Raw genomic sequence first — 17,050 nt, 5'->3', positions numbered from 1 at the left:
GGAACAAAAATGTAGTCGACGACCTATAGCTTATTATACACTGTTGGAAAGAGCTCAAACGAGTAGGTTTGAAATATTTTTAAAATTAAAAATGGCGGCACCAGACAGGAAATTGTGAGTAATTTTCATGTTCCCTCCCTCTATTTCCATCGCTAATGGAGCTAAAAATTTAAAAATCACTTTAGCTGTGCGTTATTCGATGCTTATCAAGGCAAAGCTATTCCGATTGAAGTCTATCATTTACTTTTTGTGTTGAAATTAAAAAAACAATTTTTATTGCACTTCGATAGCACGCTTCTTTGTATTAAGCTTTTGGTGACAAAAAGGTTGCTAAATAGTTAGTTATAAAGTCATTTATAAATTTTGCAACGAGAAGTAATTTTTAAAGCTGGAGTTGTCCCGGCAAGAAGGTACTCAGAGAGCCAGTGGTGGGAAGGCACCTGCGTGGAGTCCTGCACGGCCCTTACCTGCCAGTCGCTTCTCCCCCAAGATTTTAAAATTGCTTCTCCAGGAAGAAGTCGGAGTCACTTCTCCCACCCCTGTCATTCAGAACAACGTTTTCGTTAGTTCCTCAGTTTAAGGCCAAGCCGGGGTACTAGAAACTTTTTTTCAGTTACCATAAAGCTCTCTATTTGAGATACTACACTAATGACCATTCGTGACTTTGGACCCTTCATCCTGAGTGCCCGGCACTCAGTAGTTGACTCATTTATTTACTTATTTTACTCATATTTCACTTATTTTTTAATATACTTGAACAATAAATTTATGCTTAATAAACTGTGTTAATGTACTAAATTTGTTCTTATTCCAAAAACATTACTACGAAAGTAACAATATAAGGGAAAAAAATAATTTTAGAGTACATTTCATATCCTTTTCATTTTCAATTTTTCCTGATGAGTACTGGCACCTATTTTTTTACAAAAAAACACTGTGTATATATATATATATATATATATATATATATATATATATATATAAAAGAAAGAAAGATTTACAATAATGATAATTTAAATAGATATCTGATTAAAAAATATAAAATCAAATAAAATTATTTCCTTAGAGGAACACAGTTCCCTCTAAGGAAATCCTAGTTGTGCTGTGTCCATAAAACCTATTTAAACAACATAAATGAAAGGTACAAAATATACTTGAATAGCAATCCCCCTCCCCCATGTCAATGCAGCATAGTGCACTGGACAGAAAGAAATGATTTTAGAAACAATATGAACACTAAAGCTAACCGAAAGTGTTTTCTCCTTTGTAGCAAGTGATTGTAAAACTTGTTGGATTTGTAAACAAAAATGAAAAAAGATAATTAAATAAAATAAAATATACAATACACAGACTCCAAATGTCTATATCTACGATGGTGATATCTGCCTTTTTTTTTTTACTCATTCCCCCCCCCCCAAATTAGTCAAATGCCTAATTTAAAGAACAAAAAATAAATACAAGTAGAAGAATTATGATTAAAAAGGAATGGTAACTTCATCCTATTCTTTCCATAATATTGACTTTCAGCACAATAATCCTTCCACTCACTGTGAAAGCAGGATATATAAACTGCTGAAATTTGGACTGACACCCTAAATGCAATATTCTGTTTAAAGTGCCAAAAATAGGAACATTCTCAGAGAGTGCATCGAGGAGATTCTGTCTGGCTCATATGCCAGTCTAAAGGATGTGTTCAAGCAGATTGCAGAGCTTCAACTAAAACTGTCCGAATTATAAAAAAATCATTGTTCCTTTACACTGCCTGTACACCATTTTCAAAATTCTTTTATTTGCTTCTGGCATGTCGTGGCCACCATAAGACGTGTACAACAATTGTTCTGAAATTGAGTATAGACCTTCATTTCCTTCCCATAGTGATGCTGTTTGAAACAGTTCTTCATCCATCTTTTAAAGGCCTTTTTAAACAAGTAGGCGTTTGGATTTGAATGTAGTCTTTCAGTTCTCTAATTGGACTTCAAGGCCCCAACTTTGGAACTTGAACACACTCTTTATGCTCTCTCTCTCTCTCTCTCTCTCTCTCTCTCTCTCTCTCTCTCTCTCTCTCTCTCTCTCTCTCTCTCTGTGTTTTAAACGAACCTGGTGCTACAGCTTGTGAAGCAGAGAAGAAAATTTAGTATCAGGTATATTCAAGTATGTGTTGACTGTAGATATTGGAAATCTGGTTGAACTATTAGATTAAAAAAAAAAAAAGAAAAGGATATTTAAAAGAAATCTTCAACTTTATGTTACTTCAATTGTAGTAATTAATTATGATATAATGAAATGCAAGTATATAATAATAAATATATTATGTTTGATTTTTATTATATAATATGTTATGTCGAGATATTTATTTTTTAATTTTCGTTACAGGTCTTATTTGAAGGAAAAAATTATACCTTGTGTAGCGATCCATGTATTGCTGGTTTCCGTTATACAAACAAGATAAATACCAGTATATGTGATACTTGTCACAAATTTTTTGACTCTGAAAATATTGAACATTTCAGTCTTCAGTTTGAAGGTTCAAGCAAAAGATTTTGTGCAAAAGCGTGTATGAATCTCTTTGTGCTATCGCATCGTAAAATAGTGCCCTGTACTTGGTGTAAGGTATGTTTTGCTACAATAATTTTCTCTGTGTACTCAGTTTTTTTACACAGAAATTGATTATACATTTTTTTTTATTATCGATATATGTACTATAGTCGTGTCTAGGGATACACAGAGAGCACATATCTCTGATGACTATTTAATATTTTTTTATGGTAAAATGTTTCTTATTTGTTAAGTGATGACAAGTAAAATAGTAACAGGAGTTTCCCACCATATAACTTCTGATGCCCCTTCCATCAGGATAATGCACAATGTGATTAAGCCTGCATCATTCATAACAGCTTTTAGGAACACGGCAGTAGTGTTTTCCTGCTGTATTCCTAAAAGCTGTTATGAATGATGGGGAAGGATGCAATTTTTTGTTACTCTGTTTACTTGTGACACATTGCATTTCATGGCTCTCATTCTAAATGGGCAGTTTCAGTAGAGCATTTTAGTGACAAATTCCTGATGTGCAAGAAATAATACGTTTTTTAAAGATTTTTGCCATTTTATTTACTTAATTGTCATATTATGTTGTACTTTATAAGTAGCTTTATAAAGTCCTAGTTACACTCATTATTTTTATTTTTAATTTAGATAGAGATTTTGTAGGTTACTATTTCATATACGTAAAACCATTGTTTCGTACGAATCTTGCTACCATTGTTATAGTATAGAGTGAGTGGTAGGGAATTCAGATTTTTAATTGCGGTAAATAGGTAGCTCAAACATAAAACTAGATAGTGTAATGTATCACTAAAAATATGTATCACTGCATTTAGGAATCTATTAGATAGTGTAGTATTGATAATTAATTAATTAAATTTATTATTAACTTTCATTGTTAATCAATAGTATTCATTCGGATATCATCCCCAGACTAGAACAGCAAAGCAACGGGTACAAAGTAGCAGGAGTACTGTGACTCAGGGGAGAACCGAGGGGGGGGGGGGAGATTCTCCAATGCATCACAGCCTAAAAAAAAAAAAATGTGCGACTAGTGAAATGTTTGCAGACCTTTCTGGAACAGAACTTGATCTAGCCAAGGAAGATATCTTTGTGTGTGCTAGGTGCAGAGAGTGTCAAGAAATTAGATGGAAACTAAGCATTCTGATGGGCACCTGTGAGAGTTTGAAGAGTTGGTTAGATGCTCTCAAAGGTATTACAGTGGGAAACCCATCAAGCTCTTAGTTGCCCAACTCAACTACAGAGTTCCCTCTGTTGCATCTGGCATGGCGCCTCCGTAGCCAGGTGGGAAGGAGCAGCAGTGCATAGCACACGCTTCTTGATTAGACCGGGGTTCGAGCCCGTCACCACCAAATATGGAGGATGCGGAAAGGTCAGGGAATGACCACCGCATATCCCGGAGCAATATGGCCTTAGTTGCTAATGCTCCTAAAAACCAAACAACAAGCATCTGGCATCACAGCTGCAATTTCCAAGGCAGAATGTACTGGTCCCATAGGAGCTAGTTATTGTCGGTAACTCCATTGTCAGGGAGATGGGTTATACAGTCCATTCTGGTTATTTGGGACACATCGGGACTAGTGCATTTTGGCCCGATTAAGTGGCTGCCCCAATTATCTGAAGTTTCACGTAAATAGTTAAAAATACAAAAATACCCACCCCTCCCTTTACAATTGGTTCACTGTACAATCAAATCACGTTACGATGGAGTCATCATAGTAAAGTACCGTTCACTATACGATGTGCAGTAAGCGCCAGTCATTGTGATCACATTTGTGAATTGAATTTTAATTCTATTAAACAGCGATTCTAATTAGCAAAAATAGGAGGAATGTTATCCACAGGCTATAAAAGTAAAGATATATTAAACACAAATTTACCCTTTATTACCTTATCAATTAAAAAATTAAATATGTGAAAATCGGAATAATTAATAAGTACTGTAATATGTACATACGAACTAGTTGACATTTCTGTTCACTGACATTTGTGGGTGGGGGTTAAAATTTAAAACAGTAAAAAGATAAGCAATCGATAACAAAGAACACAGCACACACAAATTGCAAGTAACACAATACAGTCTATCCTCGTATAGCACGATAGTTGCTTTCCTAGAAACCCTCGTGCAATGCAAAATCGTGCAATATAAACAACAGCCCCTATGGGAAAAGTAGGGTTAGGTGCCGACCACCCAAGATTGAACACACATTTGGAACCAAAACATTACCAAACACAATAAATAATCGGGTAATTTTAATCGTTATAAAATACTTACGTATTTTATAACGATTAAAATACGTAATAAAAATAATATTATATTATAATAAAGTATTTTTAGTATTTTTTAATACTAAAAAAGTATTTTTACGGATAAAATACGTATTTTATTCGTAAAAAATTTATTATATTAAATAAAATAGTCGTAATAAAATACTTACGTATTTTATAATACGTAAGTATAAATTATAATACGTAAGTCGTAATAAAATATTGCTAATGCTTTTGCTTCTATCGTAAGCAGACTTGCTTTTTGTTTGATTTTCTACCCAAAGAGATGACAGCCGTTCCATCTCTTCCAATTCTTTGTGTCTTAATCTAATGGATTTTAATTACACTTTGAGTTGTTCCCGCTATGAAAGTTGTTTTTATTTTCTCTGCATTCTTTGTAATTCTCCGCGTTGCCTCATTTAGGTCTGTAGCACGTGCAATATCACACGGTCTTTCATTTCGCTCAAAGCGTTTCACAATTTCATATTTTTTCTCTATCGACAGAAGCGGACTGGCCATAAGCCTTACGGGGGAAACCACGGTGGGCCGGAGGCCGGTGTGATTTTGGCCATAAACCGTAGTATGAGGCCACTACAAATTTTCCCGGGTAAGAATTTTTGACCCAGTCCGCCTCTGTTTATCGATATTGCTTCTTTTTTTTTTTTTTTCTCTCTGAATCTGCAGTGTCTTAGCCAGGACGCTTCCTTTTCACACCTTTTAAGTATTTTACTCATTTTTAGGGAATAAAGCACAATTACAAAACGAGGAGGCATGCTTGATACACATAAACAAAGCTGCGCGCGTATAGCAACTGAATAAACAACACCGTAAATGCCGAGATACACTATTAACACCTCACATTTTACTAAAGCACATTTCTGGGGGTTACTACCATAAAACAATAAAAACAATTTCCAGTTTTGTTTCTGCTAGTGGAATCTGTTATAAACTGGTAGTAAACTCCATCTAATTGCATTTGCGATTATATCGATAGCTGCAATTGTATTGTTTTTTACGTTATTATGGTGAAATGTGTTTCCCCTTCACTGATATAAAACACATAAATACATTTTCAGAATCTTCTTCGTTCCTATCGTGTTACGTTCAGTTGGGTCAGTTGGGGTGATTCCGCATTCGACTGCCATTTCTTGTAAACACAAAGGCGAATCGTGTATAAGCGAATTCGGTTCGTGTTATATAAGATAACGTTCCCCTATTTATAAATCGTGTATGATCGAATTCGTGTAATGCAAACACGTGTTATACGAGGACCGACTGTACGTGCAAATGAAAACGGAGTAACGAGTTACAAAGCTTTAAAAATAGGAATGAAGAGAAGACCTGAAAATTAATTTTTTTATATGATTGAAGATTTTATGGAAGTGTAAACACATTTCACCATAATAACCCACAGAATTCCAGCTGTCGGTATTATCGCAAATTCAGTAACATCGTGTTTACTATTTATGATAGATTTCACTAACAGAAAAGCCCAATAAACAGGTGACTGCTAATTGTTTTTATTGTTTTATGGTTGTGACCTCCAGAATTTCGACTGAACCACGTGGTACAGTCGGAGACAATCGTAGGGTAATCTCCAGTGCTGTGGTCTCCTGCCCCGATTAAACGGCATGCTGTCCCAATTAAGCAAAGTAAACTGGCTATTTTCTCGATTGGTTTCTGTTTTTTAAGATTTGCCCCAAATAAACGGCTGCCCCGATTAACCGCTGGCCAAAATAACCGGAATCCACTGTATATTGCGTAAAAAGGATAGGTGGAATGTAGCGAAGGTATGTCTGCCGGGGGCAAAAGTTGATGATGTTGTAGAGCAGATATCATCTTTTAAGGGCACAAAGGGGTGTATTGTTGTACATGTTGGCACTAGTGGCATTAAGAGTAGGAGAGCTGCAGAATTACTTAACAAGTACAGATCAATGTTGAAAAAAAGTCGTGAGTTAGGGTTATATTTGAAAGTTTTGGCAATTTTTCCCAGACACGATAGAAGGGAGTACATGATGACAGCCTTGTCAGTAAATTTGGTCGTGGAGAGATTGTGCAAGGCTCATGGGGTAGGATTTTCTCAGCACGGTCTGTGCTTATTAACAGGAGAAACTGTTTCTACAGGAATGGGATACACTTAAATAGAAAGGGTGCAAGAGTGTTTTTGCTGATGTTATCGAGGCAGCAGTGTTAGGTTGGTTGAAAAACTGCTAGCTTTGGGGAATTCACAGACTAAAAGATTAACAGTAGCCACAGGCAGAGGTGAAAGTGAATCTTGCACTGCTTCTATTAGAATGTGCAGCGGCCTGAAGGGCGGGGGCTGGGGGTTTCAGGGACTTGTGGCAGTCATCATGGAACAAATAAATACATGGGCTGTGTTAGGGTAACTAAGAGTAAAAACAGGTGCATATATACTTGCATATACACCAGTGTTAGGAGTATATGCAAATTCATCAAATTTATAGTAAATAAATTTGATGAATTTGAAGATCAAGACATCAAAGGCGGATATTGTTGGGATATCAGAGACGTGGTGTCAAACAGATATAAGCAATGCAGAATTGGAATTTGGGGAGTACAATGTGTACAGAAAAGATTGACAGGATAGGAGGGGAGGAGAGGTTATGCTGTTAGTTAAGAAACACAAAATCTAAGGAAGTGCATTCAGTTGACATGGGTGGACAGTTTAGTGTTGAGTCAGTTTGGTGTGACATAAGCACTGGGAAAGCAACAATAATACTAGGAGTATGTTATAGGCCTAATGACTCTAATGCAATGCTTCCCAAACTTTTTCCTTCATTATCCAAAATCACTTATTAGAAAGTCCTTTTTACCCAATGTAGGTAAAACACTAACTGCACAGAAAATATATATGACAAGTGAAGAGAGATCAGTAAAAAATAGGAAACAAACAATATGTTTGATGCAGTGTCTTTATTATTAACATCTCTAAACATTTTAGCAGCCACAAAAAATTTGGTAATTATTCTCCATGAATATTTCATCCCCCAGGTCCCAGCTAATGATTATAATGCCCTGCTCCATCTGATTTACTAGTTCCACAAAATTGGCAGTAATTGGAGACAGAGCACACCACACGTCGTATTCGGGGTCAGCAAACAGTTATGTTTTGTGCTCTTTGTGAAGGCAAGAGTGGAAAATTCTACACACATGTAGGTGCTTGGAAACGGCAGCTATTGCATCATGGCCTCCCCAGCTGCCACAGGTTATTCATTGTGAATTTTTAACCAGAAAGACTCCAAATGGCCCTTCTTTTTTTCAAATAAAATTTTGCACTGACTGCTTCATTTGCTTTGCAAAACCATTAACACTATAGGTGATTCCAGTCAAGTCACACAGAAATGGGTTTACAATCCACTGATATGTAGACCTTTCTAATTCAGGAAAGTATTCCCTGAAATGCAAAGATAGTTTTGTTAAGTGGGCAATCACATCATCCTTGATTTCACTGAAATCAACCCCCATCAGTATCCTCCAAGAACAAAGAAAGGGTGGAGAAGGATGCAATTTTATGTTGCTCTGCCTTTTTTAGCCAATACTTGAGCATTTTCTTGAAATGCATGAGTATTGGCTAAAAAATTTGCTATTTTTCACTTGCAGAAATCCTATTTTCCAAGTTACAGATCAAGTGCATTCACGTTGGAGAAAATATCAACTAAATAACTAAGCTGAGCTAACCACTTCATGGAAATTTTTTCAATGAGAACATGCTTCTTTTCAACCAAAAAATCTCAATTTCAGTCCTCAGCTCCCAAAAGCGATTCAGAACATTCCCTCTTGACAGCCAATGGGTCTCCCCATAGAAAACAAGGTTCTTATGTAATGAATGAGTTTCAGAACACAAGGTTCTGAAACTCATGCACCTGCCTTGATTTAGTTCACTATGGTAATGACGTTTTTCATGACTTCCTCTTGTTCAGGAACAAGACCTTCGACGGCCAGAGTTTGGCGGTGAATCATACAATGTGTTGACAGAATTTTGGGATTGTGTTGCTTTGCATGAGCTATAAAGCCTGAATGCTGACCCAACATTGAGGGAGCACCATCACTGTTAATTCTTTTGGCACACTATATGCCTTAGATGCTGATGCACCATAAAAATCCTAATAACCAACCAACCAACCAACTGTTAATCCCCCACACAGGAATCCAACACACTGCACCTTCTTTGCTAAAAAATGCATGAATAGCGTGGAATATGTCAGTTCCTTTACAGGTCATTTTCAAAGGCTTGCAGCAAAGAAGATCTTGTTCAGTCGTGGTTTCAAACTTATAACAGACATAGACCATCAACTGCGAGTCGTTGGAGACATCCATGGTTTTGTCCAGTTGAATAGCAAACTTACCACTCCGAATGATACGGCAGAATAAGTTCTGCCTTTATGTCTCCAGCAATGATTTCAATTTGGCGGCTAATGGTATTATTGGACAATATCACTGCTGCCACTTTTCGTGCTTGGTCAGACCCACACATTATTTCATTGATGCGAACAGCAGTTGGCTGGATGAGCATTTCCCCTATTGTGTGTGGCATCTTTGATTTTTCAAAGCTTGCCACATCCTTTTGATTATTTGCTTTGGAGTCCTTGTTAGTAAGTCGCTGCTTCTTTATAATCTCTTCTAAATGTTGAAATGATGGAGGCTTGGACAACAATGTTGGATGTTTCCGCTTCATATGGTCTTGGAGCTTACTCTTTTTCAATTACTCATTGCATAGAATGGCAAAGCACCAACAAATTGCAGTTTCATGACTCCCTTGCCTTTGATATAGGTGAAACCTAGCTCAATGAAGTCTGGCATATAAGGACATTTGGTAGCACTCATTCTGGGTAAGAAAAAAGATGAAAATTATGATTTGAATATTCATTATTAAATAAACTAAAAATAATATAATGAAGATTACCTTTTCCAAATATGTACGGTACGATTTATAAACACAGCCAGTGAGATACATACTACCTCACACTGCCACAGCTGGCAACACACTGCACCTAAAGTTTTTAGACTAGGCGACTAGACTCACTCACTTTAGTTTAGTGGGGGACAGTATGTGTAGACGTCTTTTGACAGTATGTGTAGATGTCTTTTGTCTCCACGTGCATGCGAGCACGGCAAAAATGATTGAATCTAATAACAAGCCTATGGCGTATTTATTAAATAGAAAATAAATACTTGTTAGGCTGTTTTAGCATATTGGTGCACATTGACTGATCACTTTTTTCTTTTTCCTTTTTCTTTTTCTTTTTCTTTTTTTTTTTTTTTTTTTCTGAGTACTTCTACACATTACTTCTTCTACCCTATTCTGAGGTGTGTCGTTACCCAAAGAAAAACCACTTTAACCCAAATTTGAGTAATTTACCAAGGTTTGGGAAGCAATGCTCTAATGAGTACAACAAACAGTTGTACAGAGAAATAGAGTGGGCTACTGCAACAGGACCTAGAAAATTTGAGCAGATGGGCTGAGAAGTGGAAACTGAAGTTTAACATTGAAAAATGCAAAGTACTGCATATGGGTAACCCCAGGAAAACATAACAACTGTTAGTACTACACTTAGGATGGTACAAAATGAAAAAGACCTGTGAGTAATTTTGTACTCAGATATGAAGTTTTCTAAGCAGTGGAGACTGGCTGCCAGAGCAGGTCATGGGGTTTGTCATTGATATATACAGGAATTTTGCTACTAGAGGAAAAGGAAGTGATTATCATATTGTATAAGGCACACCTTGTGTCAAGCCACACCTTGAATACTGCATACAGATCTAGATGTCTCATTTTAGTATAAGCACCAACAAGAAAGGCTTAAGTTCTGTAAATTGCAGTGTCTGGAGACAAAGCACCTGCGAGGTGATCTGATTGAGGTGTATAAGGTCTTGAATAGTTGAGCAGACTCAGTTCCTATGGGATTCTTCCTCTTGCTCAGATTACAAACCTGATGGAGCATAAACTGAAATTGAGGAAAAGACAGTTGTTTAATAGAGGTGCAGAAATTTTTTTTATTACTATTGGATAACTTGCCAGGCCATCCAAAAGATAAGTCATCCAAAATGTTGAAGTCATGTTCCTACCACCTAATACAACTTTTTTAATTCAGCCATTAAGCCTTTCGCCAGCAGGTAGTTAATGGAACAAACTTCCATCTGTATTTGTGGAAGTTGATAACTCATATCAGCTCACTCAAGGAGGAAGTGGACAAACATTTAGAGGGAATGGATATGTGAAAAAAAAATTTTTTTTTTCTTTTTTTTTCTTACATTGATGCTTCAAAAGTTGTGTTCTTGCATCACATGCCCTGCTACTTTTGCAACTGTATCAGTGTTCAAAAGCACAATCAGCATGAGTTTTGCTTTGAAATGACTTGGCTTATTCTTATCTGTATCCATCCAGCTGACAGTCACCAGATATACCAGATATATAGCTTCCACTGGTGCACATTCATGGCTAAATATGAGATGTGATTAAAAAGTTTGTGGTCTGCAAGTTTTTATATATGTAGATGCATATTAGATTTGTTATATACGACCACATAGCATCTATTCTGTGTAGTCACCTTTAGCATTCCACTGAAAAGTTATCCTGGAAGTCCAAGGTTCTGCCATTATTGGAAACACTTGTGGAAGCCCTAGGTGCTGTATGCTGTAAGTTCAGCTTGTAATGTTTCCTGGATTGAAGTGATTTCATTAAATCTACATTGTGAACTTCAGTTTCTGTAGAAGAAAAAGCCATATGGTATTATACTTGGTATTGATATACATATGATATTTGATTTTTTTATTTTGTGTTGGAATGTGCAAGAGCGCAGATATGAAAATATTCAAATATTCAATAACATACATAATCAAAGCTTAAAAAAAAAAAAAAACAATAAACAAATTGCTAAATATCATAAACATACATAGTAACACATAAAATAAAATGTCTGGAATAAGTTCTTTACTCAATTCTGCCTAGAAACAGGCTACTTAAATAGCGTTCTCTGTTGCCTCCAAGAGGTCAAGCATGTTTTAAGTTGTAAGTACAAGGTGGCAGCTGATTAGATGTTTTGTTGTTTGGTCAGCTCCATATTCACACAGAGTTGAAATTTGGGGTTGGATGCCCCATTTCTTCAGATTGACCCCGGATCTGTTCATGCCAGTTCTAAGATGGTTGAGTGACCACCAAACTTTCCATCCGTACAAATGTTTTGGGGGGGGGGTTAATTTTTCTTGTGGGGCTATCCAATCTTGAGTTTGTTCACTTCTGACTCTCCATTTAACATTGCAGGCCAAGGATAGTGTAGTAAGCAGTTCATTAGTCATTGTGAGAAATTCTCTTCTTGATTTCAGGTTTTGAACAGAAGGTTGTTGTTTGCATATTAGGTCTAATGGATTTTCCATCACTTTTTCTAGTTTGGTGCTTGCTGTATCTCTCTTCTCACATCCAGAGGGGCAATACCAGCAAGTATAGCCTCTCGACTGGAGTAGCCTTTAAGCAGCCAGTTATCAGATGGTAATTCGGTGGTACATTTACCTTCTTTGTATGTGTGGAGTATTACCAGACTGGGCTGGCATATTCAGCAGCTGAGTAGCATAATGTCAAGGCAGTCATTCGTAAGGTGCACCCCATTTAGAAATTGTCAGTTTTAAGAAGATTGTTGCATGTGGCGGCCTTCTGTTTAATGTTTTCACAGTCTTTTCTGTATGTTAAGGTTCGGTCTAGCAAGATACCCAGATATTTTTGGGCATCGCAATTTTTAAAGTAATTCAAAACACGGTTGGAGATACTTAAGATTAGCACTGGAAAAAGAAATGCGGTTTGGAATAGTAAGACTTTACCATAATAAAGTCATACAAATTACAAAAATAACCATATAACAGTTAATAGATAAATAAAAAGTATTGAACAAAGCGATGTTTTAAAGAATGCAGATCAAAATTAATAGACGGTAGACCAAGTGATAAGGCTACGGTGTATTAAGCTGACAATTAAAGTTGTATAATCTCATATAAGGTAACGTATCTAAGCATAGAAAGAAGGAAATATGTGAAGAATCACAGATTTTTCTGAGATAGAGAGAGAGATTAATAATTATAATCTGTAGTCCATTAATACAAACTTATATATATACTGATGTTCAAAGAAAGTGCATCACCTAGGAATTTCACATTTCTAGCCCTTTTTTGCAATGATATGTTACATTAATGTCTAGCATTGCAAATAGAAATGTAAACAAAAGATATTTATTAATGGTTAAGGCAAAGCTAAGTAATATTTGTCAGGTGCTCTCAAAATATTCCAAAATGAGCTTGCAACCTTTATACAACAGTTTTGGTAAACACGACAATTATGGCTGAAATGTTATCAGAAACCCTCAATTTGCTTCAGTTTATCATTTTAAATGGAAAACAAAATGAAAAGTTCACCAGGTGCAAACTAATATTTAGTTGGACCGCCTCTGGCCGAGATGACAGCAGCACACCGTCAAGGCATTGACAAGATCAATTTCTGAATATAATCAACTGATAGTTCGTGGTTCCAAACTCGAATTATGGCTTCCTGAAGTTCATGAAGGGTCTTTGGTTTCTTTCTGCCAACTGTAGATTCCACACAGTGCCAACAGTTTTCTATAGGATTCAGGTCCAGGCTGTTTCCTGGACCTGAATCCTATAGAAAAGCCAGCTAAGAGTTGTAATGGACCATTCTTCCAACCATTTTTTCATCTGTAACAAATGTAAACACATTACTCAGAAACACAGAAATGAAACTAAAGTAACTACAGAAGTGCCTACTTACACTTTTCACCCGATGATAAGGAGCAGAGTCGTCCTGAAAGATGCAGTTACTTGGCAGGTTGAAATGGTCTCTAATGGTTGGCAGCAGTTTGCCTTCCAATATAGCCAGGTATCCATTGGCATTTATGGAACCTTTTATAAACTGCAGGTGACCTACTCTGCGATACAAAATGCGCCCCCACTTTAAGCATTTAAATTCGGAAAGATACTCTTCTGCCACTGCAACATTAGCACTAGCAGGCTCACCAGACACTTTCACATTGTGAATTTTAGAACGGTTTTTAAACTGATGAAACCACCCATTGCTGGCTGTAAGTGTTTCAGTGCTACCAGACTCCTAACATATTTCGTCACAAAATGACTTTGCTTTGTCCAGAATTACCACCTGTGTAACAGGAATGTTATTTCGGCTCATATCGTCAACTCACAACACTAACAATTTCTCCATTTTTTTCCATTGTCTCACTGCGTGAATAAGTTGTTCTGGAGGACGACACACTTGTCATCGCTGTGCATGCGTGCGTGCGCTTTATTTTATCAACATTGTTCATAATCGTTGATACAGCCTATGATTAGAGCTCATGGTTACACAAAAATGATTATTATTAATGAGAAATAGTACTATAATAACACTGTGTAACCCGTTAACAATTGAGGGAAAATTCACAACGAAGCCAACACGTCGCACCGAACGTAAACAACTCTTGGTATTTATTCATTCCACTATCATTCCACCCACAATGCACTCCGAAAAATCAAAAGAAATGTCTAGTGCATGTTTGGACTCACAGGCATTGCTACAACATGTTACTGTTGTGATTTTTTTTGTTATTTTGAATTTTTTAGGTAATATTTTGAAACAGTCGTTAATGTGAAAAGTCGTAAAATGGACCATCATAAAACAGGACCTACCTCTATATCCCATATAACAAACAATTCGAACATTTCTGCAACCCACAATGCAGCGCAAAACACATTATGCAAAATTCATAAGTCATGCAGTTTTTTTGTCTGCCACTGTTATATACTGTACATACACTGATAAGCCAAAACATTATGACCACCTACCTAATATGATGCTGGTCCTCCACGTGCAGCCAAAACAGTTCATACCTGGCGAGGCATGGACACTAAAAGATTTCTAAATGTGTTTTGTGGTATATCTGGTACCAACACGTAACTAGCAGATCCTCTAACTCCTAAAAGGTCCATGGTTGAGATTCCACAGATCGGAGTTGCTGTTCCAACACAAATCACAAATGCTCGATGGGATCAATGTCTGGGGAATTTGAAGGCCAGGGCAATACCTGGAAGTCTTCCTCATGTTCTGCGAACAAGTCTCGAACAGTCCGGGTGATATGGCATGGCACATTATCCTGCTGAAAGATGGCACTGCAAGAGGGGAAGACCATGAAAGGGTGTACCTGGTTAGCAATGATGTTTTAAGTAAAGTGTAAAACGGAACCAGGGTTTTCTTCCATCTCTGCATAGTTTACATTGTGTGGTGATACAGTTTGCTGTAAAGGCCAGAGGTTTAAAAGTGTATGGATCTTGAAATGTATGGTGTTGTGTACCGTTGTTCTTCTGGCCATTTAGCTGCCAGACCCCTGCAGAGACCCGATGTTGCCCCTAGGCTCAAGTCCCTATGTCAGAGTGCCCAGCACGTGGATGACTGGACCCAGGGTATCTCAGCAGAACATCGCTCAAAGCATGACACTGCCACCGGCTTGTTTTTGTCCCACGGTACATTTTGGCCCCATCACTTCCCCAGGTAAACAACGCACACGTACCCGGCCGTCCACATGGCGCAACAGAAAATGTAATTCATCAGACCAAACAACCTTCTTCCAATCACTTAAGGTCCAGTTTTGATGCTCGCATACCCATTGTAGGCGCTGTCGCTGGTGAACTGTGGTTAGCATGGAACTCGGAGCAGCCTGCAGCTATGCAGCCTCATTTTCAGCAGGGTTCGATGTACTGTGTGTGTGTTGTGACACATTACTTCCGTGACCAGTATTCCAATTATTGGCAAGTTGCGCCACAGTCGCCCTTCTGTTGCCATGTACCATCTGGGGGTGCCTTTGCTCACCTTGAGCATCGATGTGCCGTGATCGTCCAACACTGGGGCACCTCCGTAGCCAGGTGGGCAGGAGCAGCATTGCGTAGCACATGCTACCAAATACTGAGAATGCGGAAAGGTCAGGGAATGACCGCATATCCCCGGAGCAATATGGCCTTAGTTGCTTATGCTCCTAAAAACCAAATAACAAATCGTCCAACACCTTGCCAGCGGTTCGTGGGTTCCCCCTCCTCGGACCACTTTCGGTAGGTACTAACTATGGCTGACTGTGAGCACCAGCTGTGCTGTTTCGGATATGCTCTGATGCAGTCATCTGGCCATTGCAATCTGACCTTTGTCAAACCCACTTAAGTCTGCTGCATTTCCCATCTGAAGAACAAATTAACGGAGCTCAGTATCAGGTGTTTTTTATACTGTGTCCTGACCCATGCACATGCCATAGTTCATCTTGCAATTACTTCTATTTGCATAATGACTCACTGGTCACAATGTTTTGTCTCATCAGTGTATATACTAATGTATACAGTAATTATTGTACATAAGTAATTTACAAATTAATCATACTACACCATACAGCAAATGCAAAATATATAATCTTCATTTTTGGCAATCACCTCCATTTTTTAACTCCTCATATATGCAGTTTTAAGTTTTTAATCTACTTGGAGGGGGAACCACCCTACTTTTAGAACTTTTTCTTCCAATTTGACAGAATGAAAAAACCTGTTATTTTTGTCAAGCAATCTTCACTATAATTTGATTAATTCAGTCATAGGTAGAAAAAGTGTCTCTGCCTTTTCCTGTCCACATTAACTCAATCAATCCCAGGTTAGAAAGACTGTTGAAAAAGCCAGTCGCAAAAATATTAAAGCTGTAGTATATGTTCTGAAATAGATTATTCTGCATTGGATTAAATTTTCAGGGAGATTCACCCCCAGTGTGATCACTATAAAACAGTGCTTTCAGTGAAGCATACAATTTGCAATAGAATGCCAGAATCTCTTCAGCTACAACTGAAGATCCACTAATGCTTACTTCACTTTTGGGCAATAAAACAAATGTCTCAAAGATTTTTACCTTTCTCAAAGTGATCAGTATATACCACATCCTTTAGCTAGTCAAAAATCAGTATCCTGACTCTCGAACCATAAAGAAATAGCATACATACTAACATATGTATGGTGCACTATGCATAGATGCCCATGCGCCAAAAAAAATCCTCAAACAATCATTAAATTTTCAAACTATTCTTTGTTCTTATGCTGATTTTATGAACTATTCATAAAACAACAATTTTTCTCATTTCCCGGGGGGGGGGGGTGCTAATAAAGGGGTTGGGGTGTGGGACCC

The 17,050-nt window shown here is 37.4% G+C and overlaps 1 protein-coding gene across 4 annotated transcripts in view; it reads left to right on the top strand.

Annotated features, from left to right (window-relative positions):
- The window catches only part of woc (zinc finger protein without children), a 717,317-nt gene that overhangs the window by 215,310 nt on the left and 484,957 nt on the right, over nucleotides 1–17,050 (top strand). For all 4 annotated transcript variants that reach the window (XR_016547396.1, XM_090381483.1, XM_090381482.1 and 1 more), the window contains exon 9: nucleotides 2,374–2,610. Coding sequence is in view for 3 of the 4 variants with exons in the window: in XM_090381483.1 (XP_090237609.1) it covers nucleotides 2,374–2,610 (237 nt within the window). In the remaining variant the exon portion in view is untranslated. The remainder of the gene's footprint in view (nucleotides 1–2,373; nucleotides 2,611–17,050) is intronic.

This window comes from Mastigoproctus giganteus, chromosome 9, assembly GCF_048544385.1.
Source record: "Mastigoproctus giganteus isolate SK-2022 chromosome 9, ASM4854438v1, whole genome shotgun sequence".
NCBI lineage: Eukaryota > Metazoa > Arthropoda > Arachnida > Uropygi > Thelyphonidae > Mastigoproctus > Mastigoproctus giganteus.
The sequence above is the reverse complement of the archived record's forward strand: the minus strand, read 5'-3'. Positions and strand labels throughout refer to the sequence as shown.